The following is an 18867-nucleotide window of genomic DNA, read 5'->3' on the forward strand; positions in this document are numbered from 1 at the left end:
AAAGCACCAGTGTGGCTAAGACACCTGAATAGATGAATTATACTCAAGTAGAATCAATGGCAAATATTCAATGTCTCAATGTCTTAGCCATGCTGGTGTCTTAGCCACACTGGTGTCTTAGCCACATCAGTGTCTTAGCTGCCCAAAGTCCTATATTTTAGCCAATTATTATGTATTAAAGCAATGGAATGTAATTGTACAAAGGCATATTCTGATGTTATGGCTAAGACTTTAAGGTGAAAAAGTGGTATTATAGGCCAATTCCAACCCAATGTTTGTAAGGTCTTATGCCTTAGTGGTATAACGCGCTGTGGTTACTTTCAGGCTGTGGGTTCGATTCCTGCCCGTGCCATTTTTTGGGCTTTTCAGTGTCTTAGCCACTCATGGGCGCTTCTGAGTGGCTAGTCCGGTGTAACTTAATAAGTTCCCGTGTCTAGGCCGCCGAACTGAAACTCTTGGTCCTCGTTGCATCGGACCCGGACTCTATCCAAACGCCATTGCCCGAATATTGATGAGCTGGAGAAGCACGGCATAATCAATGACAGATTCAAATTGAGTCGCTCCCGCCATTATCATCATCGTCAATATACTGCTACCGACGCGTCTCAAGAGTACGTCGACAGCATGTCATTGTCCAACTAGCCAACGCATATGCGCGGCTGCCCAAGAAGAATGGGAATGCTCACCAGCGCGTCACGTCATTTGGCTGATCGCCGCCGCTGCAGAGCCTGGGCATCAGGACATAGTTTAAGATTACGGCTCATCTCAGAGGTGCCCGACAGAGGATGCGAGATGGCAGGACTGAACAGTAGCGTCGTCGTCGTCATAGGCAACAACCCACGCCGAGATGTCATACCAGCTATGCGGTGTACTCAAGTCCAGTAATCTAGAAAATATACACGGCTTGAGACTAAAACCTTACAGAAAATGATCAGCTTGTGAAAATGTTGGGCAGGAACGTTCGGGGCTGCTCCGGGAGCTCCCGAGGTAAATTTGTTTGCGCTTGTTAGGTGACGGCGTGGTGGCACTCTCCCTTCGTCATCGAAATAAGTTACGCCCCTAGGATCAGCCCGTATGCTCAACATGCGGAGACACTGATGATGATTGACGAAAGATATATGTATGCATCATGAACACAATGCGTAGTAAATTTCTGAAACGGGACAGGATAATTGCATTTGTAGCACAGGCCGGTACTATCTGTTCTACATATTACCAGGAACTTATGCAGATGAGTGAACACACAATGCAGTGCACATGTTGAAAAAAGAGATAAAATAATCTATATACGTGATGCGGATCTGATGCGCCGGGCGTAGATCCCCATGGCGAGATAAGTCAGCCTAGTCCATGTCGAAGACTGCGACTTCGTCGGAAGCGAAGCAAAAGCAAGGCTCGCCGAGGAGCGCAAGCCGGCATTGGACATTATACCCCGGCTTGCACCAGATGTCGTCGCCCGAAAGCTTCCCGCCTTCGAGCGTGGGTTGGCGGCGGCGGCGGGTGTGACAGTTGTCGTGCCAGTACCAGTCGTCCGGGCAGCCAGGCGGCGTCGGGCCCTCGCGCTCTATCTGGTGATACCTGCGCGCACAGGCTTGTATGCACTCCGTAGAGAGGGGGTTCGTGTTTTCCTGGTCTCCGGGCTAGGATATTAGGCTCTATGAGTATCGCCACAGCCTTGCGGGGTCGTGTCCAAGCGCACCTTGGTCTGGGTACCCTTGCTGGGTGGGCGTTTGGGGCCCTTAGGCCGACCACGTCCTTTGGCCTTGGCAGCCTTCAGAGCGGGCGTGGGAGCGGCGTGTCGAGGAACAAGCGTGGCTTCATCAGGGTAGGCGGACATGTCACTGATTTTGGACGGGTGAGTGCGGAAAGGTAGCTGAAGACGAGCCGTCTGGGGATATGTAGAAGCCGAGTGGTCGAAGCGTTGTGTGGTAAGATGAGTGGCCAAGGTTGCCTGCTGTCGCTTGGTCGAACTTGTCGGCCTTCTTATACTGGCCGCCATGTTGCAGGCGAAATTTTTCTTTGGCCGAGCCAAAGATGCGGCGAGATGCGGCGAGACGAAATGAGGCTCACGAGGGACAGAAACTTCAAGGGCAAAAGCATCTCTTTGGCAGCGACGTACCGGCCGCTGTACACCAAAGTGTTGTCACGAGAAATCAGGATCAGCTGGCACATACAGCGCGCCGCGTGTTTGATCGACTGTATGAGCTGGATTCAGCCGGGCAAAAGAGGGCGTTTACGATGCGAGACCCTGTGGGGAGTGCTAGTGAGTCGTGGGCGACGGCAAAAGTATTTGACGCAAAGGATAAAAGACAAAGTCGCCACTCGTCATGGTGATGATGCAGGGTCCTAATCATCCAGCTCTAGATAGACGGAGCAGCCGCGCGAAGGTGGCCAGGTCCCACCGCCGCCGAAACCTTTCCTAGGTCTATATTAAAATCTCAGGGCTGTCCATTTGGCTTCTCGAATCAGTCGCGCGTGAAGTCACGAGATGGTCGGAGTGGCGTAGGGAGAGCACAAGACGCTGGAAGGCTCTCGGCGACAACATTGATACGCTGATGCGCACCTATTTGTGCGTATTTGTCACAGAACCCCTCCCGGCGGGATGAAAGGCGACCTGCTGGCGAGTGTGCTTATTCACGTGGGGTTTCTTATTGCTGCATGTAACGTCTAGCAGGTACAATTCGCAATTGTGGTAGCTATTCACGTCATCGGCCATTGGGACGCACCGGCTGCTGAGGCCACTGGCACGGCCACGGATAAGGGAAGTCTAAGCGGATAATTCGGCGATCTATTGGTGGTGACACGAGCGTAATTCTAATAATAATGAGATAAATTCTTGAATAGATCGGGATGTGAGGATCACAGAAGGAGCATGCACGAAACCGTGCAGGTGAAGCCCAGCGAGCCTGAGGATAAAACCGCATAGCGGCTATAGCCACCGAAGACGGAAGGGCGGAGAGCAGAAAATGAGCTGGAAATTCAAGTGGCTTAAGGAGCATGCAACGAGGGGGAGAATATACGAAAAGCCGGAGATAAGTTATTTTGGGCTTGCGAAACAGCTCCAACAGTAGTATCGTCACAGAATGACGAACTGCAAGTCCTGCAAGACAGTTCTGCCGCGAGCTACCTCTTTACAAAGTACGAGGGTAGAGGGGTATAGCACGGGATATAGACATCCCTTCGAAGGATTAGAGCGATTCTGTGAGGGGTTAACCGAGTAGACGTACCTCCGGGCGGATGTTCTCTTTGTTCTCGTCGTCTTCAGCACGTATACCGCCTTGAAGCTTTTTCTTGCTGGCTGGAGCGGGGTCGCCGTTGGAATGGAAAAGTGCCCTCGGATGGTCGGAAGGCCGTGTAGACTTTTTGGCCTTCTGAGAGGTCTTCGAGGGAATGACCTGCGTCGCTTTTTTCCCGCACTGTACGGGAGCGTTGGCGCTAGAGCTCGATCTACACGGTACTTTCGCGAGAGTACATGCAGACTTTGAAGTGGGCGCTAGTCGGAGGGCAGACATGGTTGGGGATAAAGGGTTGCACGCTCAAAATCGTGAGGAAGAGGTATTAGCGAAGACGATCGACGTGGGAGCCTAGCGGGAAAGGTGAACAGATGGAAGAAATCGTGCTACGGTTTTATATCGCTGAGGAAGGGTAGCTCAAATGACGGTATTAGGATATCACAAAAATTATTACGTACTCAGGCAGAATTCCAAGAAGAATACTGGATTGGCGCGTCGCGAGCCAGTGTCGTGGGAGTATGACGTCTAAGAAGGCAGCGGTCTTCAGTGGCACCTTTGTTCAGACTTGAAAACCTGGTCTTGATCACCGAATAGTGCGCGTGCGTGAGATACCGAACGAGTGGCTAGCTGGGTGATCTGATTCCAATTCATTGTCCATAGCTCTCACGCTAGGATACCCCGTGTGAGTAACAGTCCGGAATTTGTGAAGATCAGACATACTGTTTCGTTTCGAAATCCGGAGGACCGACGATAAGCATAGGAGTAGGACTTTCAGGCGATCAAACTGTGGCGATCAAACTGTGCCAGGGGTAATGTCGCCTGGGAGTCCGCATGAGCCGGGGAATTGAGGCACGCCATGCCTATGAATCTCGTCAGAAAGATAGAAGCGAAGGTATAGCCCACAGGATTTATCCCACCTAACTGGCGCGGTAGTATCACACGACCAACGACGTTCTATCTGTGTAGGCTACACTGGCTGACAGTGACGCACCCGAACTTCGACACGAATCCTTCCAAGAGGTCAATGGCGATCCAAACTCCGTTCATCATCATCACAAATTAAGTTGTGAGCCTAGGCGTCCTTTCGCGTCGTCGTCTACAGGTTATGCAAAGGGATTCGACCCCGGAGGCGTGACAACTAACTAGTCGAACAGGGCTAGCGTCTACTCAGTATCGATGAACACGAATGGTACGCGAACAGCTCTAACCTTGCTCAGGCTCTTGCACTACAACGGAGAAGCCCAGCGCAGACGATCTGTGGCGCCCCATGGTACTGGGTCTTCCGAGGTTTCAAAGGCCGAATAGAGAGCCTAGTATGTGCTGCCCACATCGTCATCCGAGTCTCGAGAGTGCCGAAGAGGTGCCTCTTCTCACATCAAGCAGGCATGGCGCAATATATGCGTTCTCAGATATCCTCGAGCGGGAAAGGTGATGTCACCCTGGAATAGCGTGCCAGAACGTCGCTGTGGTTAGGTCATCAAAAGGGCGAAGCACTGAAAGTTCCGAGTCGCACCTTCTCGTCGTGGAGAGATGGTCATTATCTGGAGACATCGCATCTGTGCCGAGATGTGTCTGAGGCTTCGACGTCGAAGTGTTGCAGTGGACTCAAACATCTGCAGGAGGTATACAAGGCAAGCACAAGTTCAGACGAGCGACTCTACTTCCCGGCAGGGGGGAGCTTGCTGTGTTTTGACGCCAGTTGTTCTGCGCTAAGCCTGAGCATACCGCCGCCTTAACATTCCAAGGTTGAGGTCAGGAACAAGCTACCACGGGCTGGCTAGCGCAGACCTTGTGGCAGGAATGATCCGTATTCACCCGATCTTAGTCTCTTAAAGGCAGACGCTTACGGAGGACCCGCTCGGAGGACCCAGAGTATTCGCTGATCAAAGCATACAAAAGATAGATTAAGTAAAGACACAACATGAAACCTATGCACAAGCACAAGATGATCTTCCAGCGGAGGTTCAACACGCAGATATCTATCGCCCTACATCACGCCAAGAATAGGCCTGCGATGGCCCACAGAGCGACTAGAGCCCGAAGTTGTACAGCCTGTGCTGGACGGCTTCGAGACGGACGCGCTTTTGCTCGAGCTGCGCGCGCTGAGCGGTGACGCCCTCGTCCTCGGCAAGGTACGCGCGCGCGCGTTCCGTCGCGTTCTCCTCCCCGAGCCCGAGCCCCGTGATGAGCGCGCCCTGGAGCTCACGCGCAATCGCCCGGAGGAAGTCGTAATCGATGGCGCGTGGGACATTGTCGATGATCCGCTTGTATTGCAAGTCAGAGGATAGAAGATAGATTTGTGCACAAAAGACGTACCTTGTAGGCGACATGGAAGTACGCCGCGGTCTCAGCCATGACAATGAGCTCCTCCTCGTGTGAGTCGGCGCCGTACAGGCGGCCGAGGTCCTCTTCCTTGAGACCATTGAAGCCGAACCGTGCGAGTGCGCTCATGACTTCATGTATGTTGGCGTCCTCAGGCAGTGGCGTGGACTGCAGTGACTGCAAAGTGGTCAGATCCTGACGTGGTACCTACATGTTCACAGCCTGACAACACACCTTACGTGCGTCCTTGTACCTCGTCAAGTACTTCTCGCGATACGAGGAGAAGTAGTGTTCGTTCATCGTGAACGGCGGGCTCTCTAAAGCGAGCATCCACCTGATGCGCTCTGCGGTCTTGACGCGGCACCGCTCGACTTGGTTTTCGACCATGGCATCGACGTGGTCCATGAGTGCCGTGCCACGATACTGCCCGAAGTGCGCCTTAACTATCGCTTTCAGCTCAGCGAGCGCGGCCTCGTGCACGGTGCTGAAGCAGCGTTGGCAGTGCTCGTCCCAATCCGTGAAGCAGCGCTGGGTCAGCGCAACCTTGGCCGCAAACGGAACGTTGTGGGGGAGCTCTCGGGTCAGAGAGCTGCAGGATGTGTCAGCGTATGAAATAAAATAGCGAAGGAAGCCTTACCCTTCAATGTGCTTCTTCACCGCGTCGAGGTTCATGGTCTTTGAGTGGGCGCTGCATTGCCCAATGCCACTATCGGAGTCGTCTTCTTCTGTCACGTCCGGCTCAAAAACAGGGCTGGTGAAGCCCGAGGTATCTTCATTTGTTGTAAATGGTAAATAGTCCGGCTTAGTTCCGTAGATGTCCCTCTTGAAGCGCTTGTATGCAGGGCGACACTGCTGTATCAGCCGCTCGAAGGATTCGGTGCCCTTGATCAGCGCGCCAACGTCGTCCGAGAAACCGGTGACGAGCTTCAGCAGCTCACTGGCCGGATTCTCGGGCGGCGGTGGCGGCAACGCCTCGTTGCGGCACTTCACGTCTAGCAGCGCTTCCTTGAGATCCGAGCGGAGGGTCGGCAGGCTGCAGGTCATTGGTCAGAATGGATGTTACAGCCAGGAGAGCAGGTGCTGACGCAGAGTTGATAACACCGCCGAGGAGCTTGCTAAGTGCTTTTGTCAAGTACGGCGTCCCGAAACGCTCACTGAGATTGGACTTGTGGCACCAAGGAGCCGTTTGCTCAAAGAATGTCGTCTCTCGAAGACGAGCTTCAGCAAAAGGAACTCTCTCTTCAAGCTCTTGCGGCGATGGCTGTTTGGTGACAAAGTATCCGTCTAAACGGAAGTCAGCCCGTAGGTAGTGGTGTTATGCACTTAGCGACGTACGCTTTAGTGGGTGACTGGAGCCTTCGAGAACGCGGAGCCATGCGTCCTCCTCACCGTGCTGGATAAGGTCGGGTTTGGTGAGTACGCCTGAAGAGTGTTGTAAATCAGACACTCAAAGCGTAAAAAAAGATCAAACCGATGGTTCGAAGACCTCCTTCGTCCGCGAGACGAGCCAAATAAGCCGCGCCTTGGTTGTCGATATCGTCTAGAAATAAAATTGTCGGCAAGCAGACAGCGTCACTCGAATAATGACACTCACCTCGCATTGTGATGGTAAGCAAGATGAGCGTGTTTCCTTGTATATGTTTCGAGACCATGTTACGGACTGCGTCTATGTTTCCACGGTCTTCGCCCTCCGCCACATTCGAGATGATCCCTGTCCGTCCAATCTTTAGTCCACTTGTGTAGACTTTTGTGTCTTACAACATACCGGGGAGGTCAATGAACGAGAGATCAGTAACATCCGGGCTCGACAAATCGAGACAGACGACATCATCGGAAAACCCCAGCTGACGCTCCGAATCGAGGGGGATCTCGCCAGGGCCAAGCGACTTTGTATCGAAATCAACAAAGCGCTCGGGCGGAATGCTTGGGTTGAGAATGGCGAGCTGTGCTCGTCGAAGCATCTCTTCGAGTTCCTCCTTATCGTAGAGAACCGGGCCGAAAGGCTCCTCGCGGGCTTGGATCTTGTTTCCGTTGGCATCTGTCTCGCGACGCAGAAGGACTTGACACTGCCAAGGATGATCGGAGTGAGTTAGTCTACATTCCATGGGACAGCTGCACGAAAGGAAGTGCGGTATGTCAGACGCTCATCATGAAAAGCGAAGCACGTACCGGGTGCATGTCCCGCTTGCGCGGGGGACAGTGATCTGCCAATAATATCAGATGGTACGCTAGTACAGACAAGAGTGGTACACACCCCGCTGATAGCTTCCACAAGCGAACTCTGCAGTTGAAAAGCTTAATAAGGTACGCGAATAGAGCTGGCTATTGGGGATACCTTTCCCGCTGATTGATTTCCTGAACGAAGCTTATGAGTAGAGATCTGCAGCAGCGTCGTGAGGCTTACCGATGACTGCGATACGGGGCAAGTCAAAATCAGCTTGTGCTCTGCTGAGGGTTAAGGGCCGTGAAGGGCGACAAGAATGGGAGGAGGCATACCCGAGAGCGCGAAGATCGGTTATTAGACCTATGAGGTCCCGCGTACGCTTCGCATACTTAGAGTGAGAAATATTGGACGAGCTGGTTGTACTGGAGGATGCGATCGCCATGGAGGACAGCTCGAGGGTCGGGGTTGCTGGAGTTTCGATGCCCTCTCGTCCTTATACGCCTCAGAATTTGAGAAGCTGGCGCCGTTCTTGCGAGGATCCGCAGCTGTGAATTTTCTAGTATGCAACGAAAGTCCTATATCAGTCTTCTTGATCCTGTCCTTCGCTTAGCTCGCTTTCGCGGTGATTACCAGCTAACAGATGTTTCCGAAGAAATAAACGTAACGCCAAAGTACGATGCACTCTCACGGGCATTAGCTATACGCAGGGAACACAATGAGAACGGTCGTACCGTCCGTAGCTACAATCCCGGGGTTTCAACCGTGACAGTAGGAAAGGCGCTTGACATTCGCAGTTACCATGCGCCGGTGGCGCAGAAGTTACCTGAGTGTCAGACTGGAGAATGATGCACAGAAAGCACAGAAATTCTAAGGAGCTGTCTCGCCTTACGTTTATCCCAGCGCCTTCCGTCGTAGTCGCCTGCCGACATGATGTTTCCGTAGAAATATGTGAGACGCCGAGTTATGATACCGTCCTATGTACGTTAACTGCTCGAAAAACAAGAAGAGAGCAACTCCACTGTCCAACAACGACAACGGTACAAGCGTCTGACGTATATATCTACCATGCGTTGGTGGTGCCGCAGTTACCTCAACGCCAGGTTGGGAAAATGATGCGCGGGAAGCGCAGTACATTTGAGGAAATGTATTACTTCATGCAAATTGGCATTTTCCGCTCGCACGAAGTGCTGCGGCGTGTGGAGAGCAGGGAGCACCTCCTCACACTGACGTCGGCTTGTACAGTGCGGTTCACCCAAGCATCAGATCTCAGATAGCATCAGAAGAAAGGCTCACATTATTCTCGTGTCATTCAATGCCATCGCTTGGAAAAGTCAGAAAGTGCGGCATACGTCAGCTTATTGCAACACACCTACCTACGCCAAAGGCCGTTGTAGGCCATGTCAGAGGCGACGGGAAGATGACACGAGTCGCAAATCTTGAAGAAACTGGTATATTTCTGAGGCTGTGGTTGCCCAGCAGGCTGCATTGAAGATAGGAGACGGTGGTGGTTAGAGATTAAGTTGTGCGTAAGCGCTTGCGGGACTATTGTGGCGTCTGATCCGCTGAACGGCGGCAGGCGCTTCTCCTTTCATGCAACACAAAGGTAAGCTTAGCGTCGGTTTATAAAAGTTATCCGAGGCGCGCACTCGATGACCCGCTGTTCCCGTTATCCCGACATGATGCGCCTTCGCGTCATGGTTTCTTCATCTAGGTGTGATGCGTCCAGAGTGTTCTGCGATGGCGCTAGTTTGGCTCCCCGCTATGTTCGTTCCTCATCCCCTTGCTTACGGACCACTAGTATTGGATAAAACTAGATTAGGAGATAGTATAGCTATAAAATAATACGATGCATTATCCTGAGAATGTATCGTTGATTATTCGTGAATCCTCCGCCTGCGCGATCCAATTCACAACAAAAAGAAAGTGCCTATATCTATTATCAGCTAATTTTCTTCGCTGAGGGCTTCTGTCTCGCTCACTAGTACTGTATTCGTTTATGGATAGCGTTTGAACAACCCGGGAGCCAAGCTCAGGGCATATCGTTCTCAATGGGAAGCCCTTTATACAAAGGGTGCACGATCCACTAACATATACTTGAGCCAGATGAGGAAGCACGGCTTCACGAACCTTGAGCTCATCATGTCCGCAGCAAAGTAGCACCATCTGATAGGTTGCATTTAAGGGGGGAATGCGCAGGTTTGCTGAGGTGCGATAGGCAAGTATTAATATTCTACCAGGCTAGCTTCGTGTATATGATGGGCTATAATATTTCAGAAGTTTGTGCGCAAAAAAAAACTCCGGCTCATGGATTACGAGACGATGTATCACGTCTGAACGTCACCAACAACATGTCTGTCCAGAGAGACAGACGTGGAAAAATGCTAGTGAATGATGTGTTCTTGACTAGGCTGCCATTAAAATACATCATCAGTATCGCATCTCGCCCCTGTAAGCCACAAGATTGTCAGCATACCTTCTACCGCACGCAAAGGAACCACACATATCTCCGCTTTGAGGCTGTCAATAGCCCCGCCTGGGCCAGATGCCTTCACGAGCTTCATTGTGCAGCTATCGCAGAGAGTTTTAACCAGGTTTCTGACGATATATGCAGTGGAGAAGATGTCATCACGCAACGAAGCTTGCGCTAACAGTGGTTTAATATGTCCCAGGTACGACCAGCTCCCATCGGAATTGGGCATATCAAGGTAGCATTCAAGGCATATCTTATATTCAGCAAATGGTTGTGTTTTCTTTAAGACCTCCGCAGTCGCGGTCGTGCGTCGGCGGTGGTAGAGGACGAGGTCTTGGTACGCCATTGCTGGAGCGTGCGCGAACTCCTCGCAGATGGGCCACTCCGCTTGCGCACTCTTGCACGCGAAGTCAGCAGCGGGATTCGCATCATCTGTGAGACTGAACCTGCGCGCAATGGCGTACACGCGTACAGGCTCGTGTTCGAGGAAGCGCAGCAGAGAAAACATCTTCCGCAGGGCAGCTACCGCGTACTCGAGCTCGTACTTCGTCGCTGCGGTGTATGCCTCGCTGACGTCATCGAGCTCGTGGAGTACCGGGTCTGCCACGGGGTATACGAAACGCAGAATGGTCTCGATCGTCGCGTCCGATTCTGGTACGTCGAAGATGAATGGGCCCCTCCGGTTCGGCGGGTCGAGCGACAGGTCTCGGAAGTACGGCGATGCAAAGGACAGAATCGCTGCAGAGACATGGTACTGCATGTCTTGGGCTGTGCGAATGATGAAGTCGGCTGGTTCGTTGAATGGCGCAGGTGCAGTGCGTATATGGCGTACGAAGACGATGGAAGGTGACCTTTTCCGCTTAGGTGCCATTTCCTAGGCAACTAATAGCTATCACAGAGTGAAATTGAGCGCCGTTTATGCTGTAAATATTGCCGCTGCGTGCGCTCACGGTGCTTGAGCTTGTATGTAGTACGTTTGAATGATGGTAAGACCGCCTTCCTCGAGTATGACAGTAAGATCACAACCGCTAGCAGGCGCTTGATTGCGGGCACCACTTCAGGCAACCCTACTCTGGGGCTTACACACGGATCCCATCCTCAAAGTTTGGATAGACGTGACGCTCTGCTTCTTGTCCCCACATTTTCTTATCGTATTAAAGGATGCGCTTTGAGCTCAGTCGGCGTTGAGCTTTCTCTCGCCATTAATTGCTCGGAAGAATGACCGCTCGGGCTGACGAGCCTTGAAGATTGAAGATTTCACCACTTGGAGATATTCACACAACGAACGGAAATGCGTCCACAGCCGATACAAAAGATGTATGCTTATTCTAGACAGAGATTATAGGATGGTATACAACAGACAGACAGGAGAGCCTGCCGGAAGTATCAGCATGTCTCTCGCAAGAAAAGGCACATCCAAATGTACCATTAAATACCAGGCTAGGGGGTAAATAGCAACAAGGCAAACGAGTCCGACGACCCCGTTTGGTCATTGAGCAGCGGCACGCCAATCTGTCACAACAACATGACGCACCTTGTATAACGCTTAGCGGAAGCCGTTCCACAACAACCTTCAGCTTCGACAAGGTCCCGTCCGGACGTAGAGCTTGGAGCATGCTGTGCGAACACTCCTTGCACTCGAGATCCCTCGCGAACTTGGCCACAAACTCAATCTCGAACACCCATACACTCGCCGGCGCGTCGACAAGGGCTCTCGCCGCCTTGGTTCTGTACTTCTTCGCCCACTGCTTCCCACACCTGCGGCACGGCTCGCCCAGCTCCTGGCCCATTGCCCCGCGGCGCCGGTGGTACACGAGGAGGTCGTGGTACTGTGCGGCCGTGATGTGCGCGAACTCGTCGCAGAAGGGCCAGTGTGACGGCGGGGTCTTGCATGCATAGAGCGCAGCGGCATCCGCGACGTCGTCGACGCCCAGGCGGCGCGCGATGGCGTACACGCGCACGGGTTCGGCCTCGACGAAGCGCGGGGCGAGTAGCATCAGCTGGAGGGCCTGTGTGGCTGCGTTGAGCTGGTACTTCTGCGCAGCGGCATATGCTTCGGTGACATCGTCGAGGTCGTGGAGGATCGGGTCCGGTCCTGGGTACGAGAAGCGCAGGATGGCCTCGAGGACGGCGTCGGACTCGGAGACAGCAAGGACGAACGGTCCGTCGGGGTTTGGCGGCTCTCGGGGTAGGTCGCGGAAGAAGGACGAGGTAAAGGAAAGAATAGCTGCAGAGACGTGCCAGTTGGTTTCCTGAGGGGTTCGGATGATAAAGTCGGCGGGAATGTCGAAGGGGGCCGGCCCAGTCCTGCAGTGGCCGACAAGTTCGACCGACAGCGACTTCGGGCGTGACTCTTCCCCTTCAGTACCAGGCTGAGACATCGTGAGGAGCTAGGATACACAATTTAATCCGAGGATAAATAATATAATAAGTTAAGGGATGGGGATCGCTGGGGCTGGCGCAGAGGACGAGCAGGTAGTGGTAGCGGCTCACTGGAAAAGTTTGCCGCACGAGCAAAGCGATCATGCGCCTGAGCATCAAAATTCGCACGGATACTAGTACATGGCGTACCACAACACTCTCCTCTTCCCCATGCATCCGTCTCCTCAGAGTTGTCCACGGTCTCAGAACGCCGTATAACAAGTGTTCATCATCATTGCACGTTGGAGTCGGTGTGGATTCGGCAGCCCTCGAGGCATTCAGTACCGACGCCTCGTGACCACGTACAGCCCTGATCCTGTCGGATCCGGTTCATCCTCGAGGGCTGTAATTGCTGTTCAGCATCGATCTGCCGTGAGGATAAGGCATGGAAGCAAGGCAGTGGCTCACCGATCCCCAGGCGGCCCCTCTCGCCGCAACTCACCGCACGCACAGGTATATAAACACGCCTTTGTGGCGTCCGACTTTCTCCACAACTTCCCCACCTAGTTCCCTCCGTAGCTCTCTCATCCATGAAGTCGTTCATTGTCCTCGCCTCCCTTGCTGCCTGCACTCTCGCCCAGCGCCTGCACATCGCAGGGCCGACGGCCGGTCAGACGGTCGGTGCGAACAGCTACTTCACGGCCGAGCTGCAGATGGACGTACGCCGACCACCGCTCTCTACTCTTGTTTTTTGATTCTTACCCCTACACAGAACACGCTCAGCTCGATGTCCCAGAAGAGCGTGCTCATTGCCCTCACAGCATGCTACGACGTCTGCTCCCAGCCCGCGCAGTGGGGCCCGGGCACTGTGCTCTACAACGGCACCTTCAACCCGCAGTACAACGTCTCTGCGCCCCAAAAAGGCCTCTACCAGGACTTCCGCCTCCAACTTCCTGAGGGCTGGCCGTCTGGCGAGAGCGTGCTCTCGGTCGCGCACCAGTTCACCGTTGGCGTACGTATACATCTTGATGACTCTTGCTGGGGGAGACTTACAGCATGCTGCAGGCGAGCGAGATCCCCGTGTTCGACTATACAACTGTCCACTTCAACGTCACCGACCCGGAGAACCCAGAGAACTGAAAATGGCAGGACATAGTGAAGAACAGTGCCTGAACACTCTTAGCACGATGTCAACGGACTGCCACGGACACTCGGACTTACTTACGAACATTCACGGACATCTTACGCTCAATTACGTAGCTTAATGTACCACCGTACACTCTCCTAGTAATGTAATTGTAGCACCAGCTACAGTGTGCTGTATCTCGCGTCCCTACTCTTTGATATGAGCAAGTCACCAGGCACCACGAGCGCATGTTACTAACTACGCCGTCATTGACCATTTCTGTGGCATGAAACTGTACGAGGCGCGACGATCCCTTCGTAGAGCCAGTTAGGGACGCCTGCAAATGATGGTGTGTGCATCACCGCAAGGCGTATGTGCCGGTCATGGCTGCGGTAGGCCGGCTTCTTGCATTGCAGTTACGGGCTGCTCCCTCGGTCGGTCTGGGCAAGCTGCGGCATGATCTGGCTACGCTTTCGAGAATTCTCCCACGCTTCGCGCAACTACCGCAGCCGTCCTGGCTCCACACGAACTCATGACGAAGGGCGGGCTTCCCCCACGACTGTAAGTCGATGTTTTTGTGGCGTGTGTTTAATTGAGACATACACCTGCGGAACACAAGAAATCGATGGGCTATGCTACAAATGCAACCACGTCAAGGCCAAGGGGGTATATCATCTACGCACAGTCGGACAGCCGCCATCTGCAACGTCCTCACGGAGTACGCTCAGCCGGAGACATCGTCGACCATGTCCCAATCCTCCTCTTCCACAATCGGGTCGTACTCCTCCCTGACCTTGCGCTTCGGGTTTCCGGCCATCGTGCGCGCCCGCGCCCTCGACGGGTTGGCGGCAGTCGCCTGGAGGAGCTGGGCGAACTCGAGCTGAAAGTTCGGCGGCGTCGGCGGCGGGAGGCGTGGGTGGGTCGCGTGGCTGCGACGCCCGAGTTCGGGGGAGCAGCAGACGGCCCAGAGGTTGCCGAGGACCTCGCCCGCCTGTGCGAGCGGGACGTCGACGGCCTGCGTGTGCGCGAGGTAGCACACGTTGTAGAGCAGCATCGCGAGCGCGGTCGTGAACGAGCTCCCATGTGCAGACGCGCTGTCGGCCTCCTCGATGTGCGAGTCGTCGAGCGAGATCACAGGTTGGTGCATGCTGGACGGGAGTGGCGAGCTTGCAGAGCGACCGGGAACAAGCGGGCGCAGAGAGCCGGGTGGAGAGGACGTCATAGGAGACGAAGAACCGGAGGCAGGTGGCGGGGACATGGAGACATGCAGTGGATGCTTCGTCGACCATCTATGAACTGTCAGCTGACATGTTGTGATGAAGGGCAAAACAAACTCACTTCGCCCACCCACCGTACTCGCTCCCTTTGGTAGCGCCGATCCATGGCGTGCCCACACCCAGTAGGCCGTTCCCCCGTAGGTTAGGTGGCGCAGCGGCAGCTATCTGCGAGCTCGTCGGCGGGGTCGAAGATCGGCTCCATACGACCTCGAACGGGAGTTTACTGCCGAGATAGAACCCAAGAAGAGAGAGAAAGTGAAGTGTATGCGTTAGAACTGCGTTAATGTGATCTGGCGGATACCCTGTCAAAGTATGAGCGCATACATGCGGGGTCAATATGCGAGACTTACGTCGCATGTCGCCCGGCACGGGAAGGACCAGCCCGCCGATCGTCCACTCGCCCTTCGTGCCCGCTTTGCCACCGATTGGAGGCCTGCCTCCGACCTCCACGACGCTGAACACCTCCACAAGCTCCTGCACCAGTCCGGACCGTGCTCGCGCGATCGTGTCCGACAGGGAGGTCAGCTGGTACGTCGCCTCTTCGATCTGCCTGTTCAGTTCTCTGTCGCCAACTGCATTCACGGACTGGGGCAAAGCAGGTGGCTGTTTCTGGAAAGGTGAGGGCGACTGAGATGACGACGGTGTGGAAGGCGTTCGGCCGTGAAGTGCCGGAGCCCGTCCGGCCTGCTGCGACGGGATTGCTTGAATATTCCGGGAGATGGACGACGGAGGTCGCGATGGAGAGGGTGTGTGGGAAGACGGTGCGCTTGTATGTTTCCGATGTCCAGATATTGGGCGGTTAATCGGTGGAGGGCTGAAAGGTCCTCCAGGAAACGATCCTGGGAGCGTCGGCGCGGGAGGCGACACACTCGAAGGTTCCTGTGTAAAAAGAGTGTTCGCTGCGGCTAAAGTGCGTCGACGGTTCGCGAGATCTTCGCGCAGGCTGCGGAGACGTTCACGAGCTGTCAGGCTCGCCGTAAGATTGAGTGTGGATTAGGTTCCAAGCATCACGCACTCTTCTCATTTGCCTTCCGCAATGCGCTCAGGCCATCCCATATCTCTCGCACCCTCTCCTCGCCACCCTTGATGTCTGCGCGTCGTATACGTTGGGAGTTGACCACCGTGATAAGGGACCGTTGTGCGGATGCTATGTAGGCATCTCGCTCTGCAGCTATTTGTGATATTTGGTGGCGAAACGATTGCAGGCTTGAGAAAGTTCAACGTAAAATATCATTAGCATATAGCTAAGGCGACTGACTGCTGTTTCAGACAGTTCTCGCAGCAGAATTGTCTTTGTTTTAATTCACAATTCTGGCATTCCATATGTTGTACGTGAGATCCGTTAGCAAGCGTGATGGAGTAGACGAGGTCCTACGAGTCGTAAAACGATATTTAGGGAATACCTATCAGTATAATTGTAGTGAGAGAAGGAAAGGTGCGTAAAGTTGGGATTGGATAACGCAGCATGAAAGCTGAGAGTAAGACGAATTTGTCAGTAAGCTGCGCAGATAAGGCTAATTAGTCTCCGATGCTGTCTTATTAAACTCCGACCCCGCTTTTACATACACTCCGGTACTCCGCTCCATTGTAGTCGTTTGCCACAGTGGCAGGGAACAAGCTGAAAACGGAGCAGAAGCTATAATCACTTTGCCTGTTTTACGGTGTGCGGTCTGTAGTGTACATAAAGGTGCATCGTACTGTACAAGTCCTCCACGTTGCGTTTTCTGATTGTCATTGACCACAGCGAAAAACGTACTTCGAACTCCTCCTGGGCGCGAATCAACGCAGAGCATGAAGACATACTGGTAACGACCCCCGTCAGTGAAGTGTCAATTTTCACACACCAGGCTCGACGCACCAAATACATCTATTATATTTTCGCCGCGCCCCGCTTAATAGTCAAAAGTGCACCCTTCCTTCAGCTCGTGGACCTCCCGGAGGCGCCAGACATCGCCCTCGAAGCCGCGGCGCATGACGTAGCCCGCGTGCAGCTGCACTTCGCGGAGTTTGGTGCAATAGCGGTTCCAAGGGATGACGAGGTTTTGGATCTCCTCCTCAGCAGTCTCGAACGTGTTGTCGAACAGGAACTTAGGGTGCTCCGGCTTCCCGTTCGTCGGTGCAGCATAGATATACGCTGTGTGCAGGTGCTCGAGGCGGTAGAGGTAGTGCGGACCGAAGCTCACGATCGTGTCCTACGTGTCGCGGGATCAGGGGAAATCCAATGTACAGAGGCTTGTGCTTACCTCGTCGGGCCCGCGTGAGCCGGAGGCGAACTCGGGGCGTGAGCGCGCCTCCTCGAGCGCCTCGTACATCTCGTACGGCTGAATGCCATTCCAGTAGTCGTTATGCTCCCATAGTTTGCCAGGCTCGCGGATATCGAACGTGAGCTTCAGCTTACGGAGCTGAGGGAAGAGCTGGCAGATTGCATCGAGAATCTCGAGGTCCCACGTCTTGCAGTGCAGCGAGAGCATCTGCAGCCTCGGATGGTGGCGTGCCTTGCGTGCGAGAAGTTCAAGAATGCCATCCGGGGACGTGTCTGAGCGGAGGATGCTGATTGCCTTCAGCGGGCGGTTGGTCGTCATTGCTGCGACGGCATCGAGGAAGCCCTCGCAGTGCGTAAGGTTTGGCAGAGCCTCAGGCTTCGGGAAGCTCGTGTGCTTCGGCAGCGCGTACGCGAGGGAGACGGTCGTGATCGTCGGACATCGCTCCATAATGCTGTACACCGCGTTCGGAAAGAGCTGTTCGGCATGAAAGATTGGCTGGACGACACCTTCGACAACCTGTTTACGCTGTATGTAGAGCGCGGACAGACTCGGAGGGATGTTGTACACGAATACGCCCTGGATGCGGCGGCGGTAGATCGTTGCGAAAACGTCAGCAGTGGAGTCGACGCGGAGCGAACGCAGGGTCTTCGCAGACGCCAGCGCGAGGCCGTACTCGATGTCCTCATCCATATCGGCGAAGGCATGCAGGTCGTGACCGTGCCGACCAGCATTCAAGACCTGCCTGCGCAGGTTGAGTAGCGTGAGGTCGGTTATGGGTAGGGCGGAGAAGTCGCGATGAGTAATGCTGTGTCTTCTCGGGAAGAGGCAAAATTCGACATGCAGCTTGCGGAGGCTGGGTAATTGGAATAACGACCCGAAAAGCTCGTCAGTGACGAACAAGTTCCGCAACGTTAAGTCCTGTAGGTTCGTAAATGTGGCCAATCTATTCATGAGAACGCCATAGACTCCGGGCGTCGCATACGTGTGGTGCATCTTGTAATGCCTAATCGAATGCATGATAGACTGGCTGAAAACTTGCTGATCAACTTCAGGGAAGAGCCAGAACGGTTCGTCGTCCAGTTCAGGGAATTGAGCAGCATCGTCACGAGTGAATGTAAGGCCGGCAGCGTCAACCAACGTACCGGGCACATCATCGGGTAGAGTAGATATATGCATTTCCAACGAATGAACTCCGGCAGGTAGTCCGGGATCTTCCAGCCATATTGGAGAGTTGTGTACAAAGTCTTCGGGCCGCTTCCAGACAAGATTACGGTGAAGAGCTCGAAGGGCGCAGTTGTGGAAGCGCCTGCACGTGCGTAAGACGTTGTTAAGATCAACTGGGGAGTCCATGAGCTCGAAGATGCTGAGCCACAGCTCGGCGGGTATGTCTTCGGTTACGCTCATGACGATGCGATCACTATCCTGAGCTATAAGTCCTAGTGAGTAGATATATACCACTCAGAAGTCAAAACGAAGAAACATACAAGGAATTTTGGACCAGTCTTGAATCGCGAGGGACTTGAGGGCGTCGAAAACGAAGAATGAGTGCCTACAGAAGAGCTCCGAGTCGTCGAGAACAAGGGGCGAGTCCCAGACGCGCAAGTGATCTTGGCGTCTATCAATATCTGGGAATTGCCGAGTTAGGTAAGC

General features: G+C 53.9%; 8 protein-coding genes across 8 annotated transcripts; 2 read left to right on the top strand and 6 right to left on the bottom strand.

Annotated features, from left to right (window-relative positions):
* Positions 1–1343: 1343 nt before the first annotated feature.
* PHACADRAFT_207540 (uncharacterized protein) lies at positions 1344–1837 on the bottom strand (the record flags this gene model as incomplete). Its single annotated transcript, XM_007394049.1, has 2 exons — positions 1344–1640; positions 1700–1837. The coding sequence occupies 2 exons, from the start codon at positions 1835–1837 to the stop codon at positions 1344–1346; spliced, it is 435 nt and encodes a 144-aa protein (XP_007394111.1).
* A 3291-nt stretch (positions 1838–5128) lies between these two features.
* Positions 5129–8305, bottom strand: PHACADRAFT_140877 (uncharacterized protein). Its single transcript, XM_007394050.1, has 13 exons — positions 8052–8305; positions 7960–8000; positions 7891–7910; positions 7806–7836; positions 7321–7698; positions 7150–7266; positions 7027–7095; positions 6891–6977; positions 6641–6839; positions 6193–6588; positions 5790–6144; positions 5550–5723; positions 5129–5497 (listed from the first exon to the last, which is right to left on the bottom strand). The coding sequence occupies exons 1-13, from the start codon at positions 8159–8161 to the stop codon at positions 5264–5266; spliced, it is 2211 nt and encodes a 736-aa protein (XP_007394112.1). The 5' UTR covers positions 8162–8305; the 3' UTR covers positions 5129–5263.
* Positions 8306–8558: 253 nt separating this feature from the next.
* PHACADRAFT_253290 (uncharacterized protein) lies at positions 8559–9235 on the top strand (the record flags this gene model as incomplete). Its single annotated transcript, XM_007394051.1, has 1 exon — positions 8559–9235. One exon carries the CDS (start codon positions 8562–8564, stop codon positions 8991–8993), a length of 432 nt encoding a protein of 143 aa, XP_007394113.1. The 3' UTR covers positions 8994–9235.
* An 898-nt stretch (positions 9236–10133) lies between these two features.
* Positions 10134–11106, bottom strand: PHACADRAFT_171992 (uncharacterized protein; the record flags this gene model as incomplete). Its single annotated transcript, XM_007394052.1, has 2 exons — positions 10193–11106; positions 10134–10165 (listed from the first exon to the last, which is right to left on the bottom strand). Exons 1-2 carry the CDS (start codon positions 11058–11060, stop codon positions 10134–10136), a joined length of 900 nt encoding a protein of 299 aa, XP_007394114.1. The 5' UTR covers positions 11061–11106.
* Positions 11107–11485: 379 nt separating this feature from the next.
* Positions 11486–12672, bottom strand: PHACADRAFT_253291 (uncharacterized protein). Its single transcript, XM_007394053.1, has one exon. It carries the CDS (start codon positions 12568–12570, stop codon positions 11518–11520), a length of 1053 nt encoding a protein of 350 aa, XP_007394115.1. The 5' UTR covers positions 12571–12672; the 3' UTR covers positions 11486–11517.
* A 443-nt stretch (positions 12673–13115) lies between these two features.
* On the top strand, positions 13116–13908 carry PHACADRAFT_253293 (uncharacterized protein). Its single transcript, XM_007394054.1, has 3 exons — positions 13116–13269; positions 13323–13562; positions 13616–13908. Exons 1-3 carry the CDS (start codon positions 13141–13143, stop codon positions 13688–13690), a joined length of 444 nt encoding a protein of 147 aa, XP_007394116.1. The 5' UTR covers positions 13116–13140; the 3' UTR covers positions 13691–13908.
* Positions 13909–14400: 492 nt separating this feature from the next.
* On the bottom strand, positions 14401–16276 carry PHACADRAFT_93087 (uncharacterized protein; the record flags this gene model as incomplete). Its single annotated transcript, XM_007394055.1, has 7 exons — positions 14401–14781; positions 14863–14965; positions 15015–15255; positions 15304–15515; positions 15819–15915; positions 15969–16159; positions 16212–16276. 7 exons carry the CDS (start codon positions 16274–16276, stop codon positions 14401–14403), a joined length of 1290 nt encoding a protein of 429 aa, XP_007394117.1.
* A 313-nt stretch (positions 16277–16589) lies between these two features.
* PHACADRAFT_140891 (uncharacterized protein) lies at positions 16590–18654 on the bottom strand. The gene is made up of 3 exons (XM_007394056.1): positions 18253–18654; positions 17273–18210; positions 16590–17131 (listed from the first exon to the last, which is right to left on the bottom strand). Exons 1-3 carry the CDS (start codon positions 18619–18621, stop codon positions 16846–16848), a joined length of 1593 nt encoding a protein of 530 aa, XP_007394118.1. The 5' UTR covers positions 18622–18654; the 3' UTR covers positions 16590–16845.
* Positions 18655–18867: the final 213 nt, after the last annotated feature.

This window comes from Phanerochaete carnosa (genome assembly GCF_000300595.1).
Source record: "Phanerochaete carnosa HHB-10118-sp unplaced genomic scaffold PHACAscaffold_4, whole genome shotgun sequence".
Taxonomy (NCBI): Eukaryota; Fungi; Basidiomycota; class Agaricomycetes; order Polyporales; family Phanerochaetaceae; genus Phanerochaete; species Phanerochaete carnosa.

Bases quoted from the DNA above. Each gene is read 5' to 3' on its own strand.
- PHACADRAFT_140877 (XM_007394050.1), bottom strand. From the start codon at position 8,161: ATGGCGATCGCATCCTCCAGTACAACCAGCTCGTCCAATATTTCTCAC. The intron at 6,589-6,640 runs GTCAGCACCTGC...AATGACCTGCAG, and splicing joins GGCGGTGTTATCAACTCTGC to CCTGCCGACCCTCCGCTCGG. The intron at 5,724-5,789 runs GTGTGTTGTCAG...CAGTCACTGCAG, and splicing joins GGTACAAGGACGCACGTAAG to TCCACGCCACTGCCTGAGGA.
- PHACADRAFT_253291 (XM_007394053.1), bottom strand. From the start codon at position 12,570: ATGTCTCAGCCTGGTACTGAAGGGGAAGAGTCACGCCCGAAGTCGCTG.
- PHACADRAFT_253293 (XM_007394054.1), top strand. From the start codon at position 13,141: ATGAAGTCGTTCATTGTCCTCGCCTCCCTTGCTGCCTGCACTCTCGCC. The intron at 13,270-13,322 runs GTACGCCGACCA...ACCCCTACACAG, and splicing joins CGGCCGAGCTGCAGATGGAC to AACACGCTCAGCTCGATGTC. The intron at 13,563-13,615 runs GTACGTATACAT...AGCATGCTGCAG, and splicing joins CGCACCAGTTCACCGTTGGC to GCGAGCGAGATCCCCGTGTT.
- PHACADRAFT_140891 (XM_007394056.1), bottom strand. From the start codon at position 18,621: ATGAGCGTAACCGAAGACATACCCGCCGAGCTGTGGCTCAGCATCTTC. The intron at 18,211-18,252 runs GTTTTCAGCCAG...AGGCATTACAAG, and splicing joins TCCCTGAAGTTGATCAGCAA to ATGCACCACACGTATGCGAC. The intron at 17,132-17,272 runs GTACGAGATGTA...CACGATCGTGAG, and splicing joins TACTGGAATGGCATTCAGCC to CTTCGGTCCGCACTACCTCT.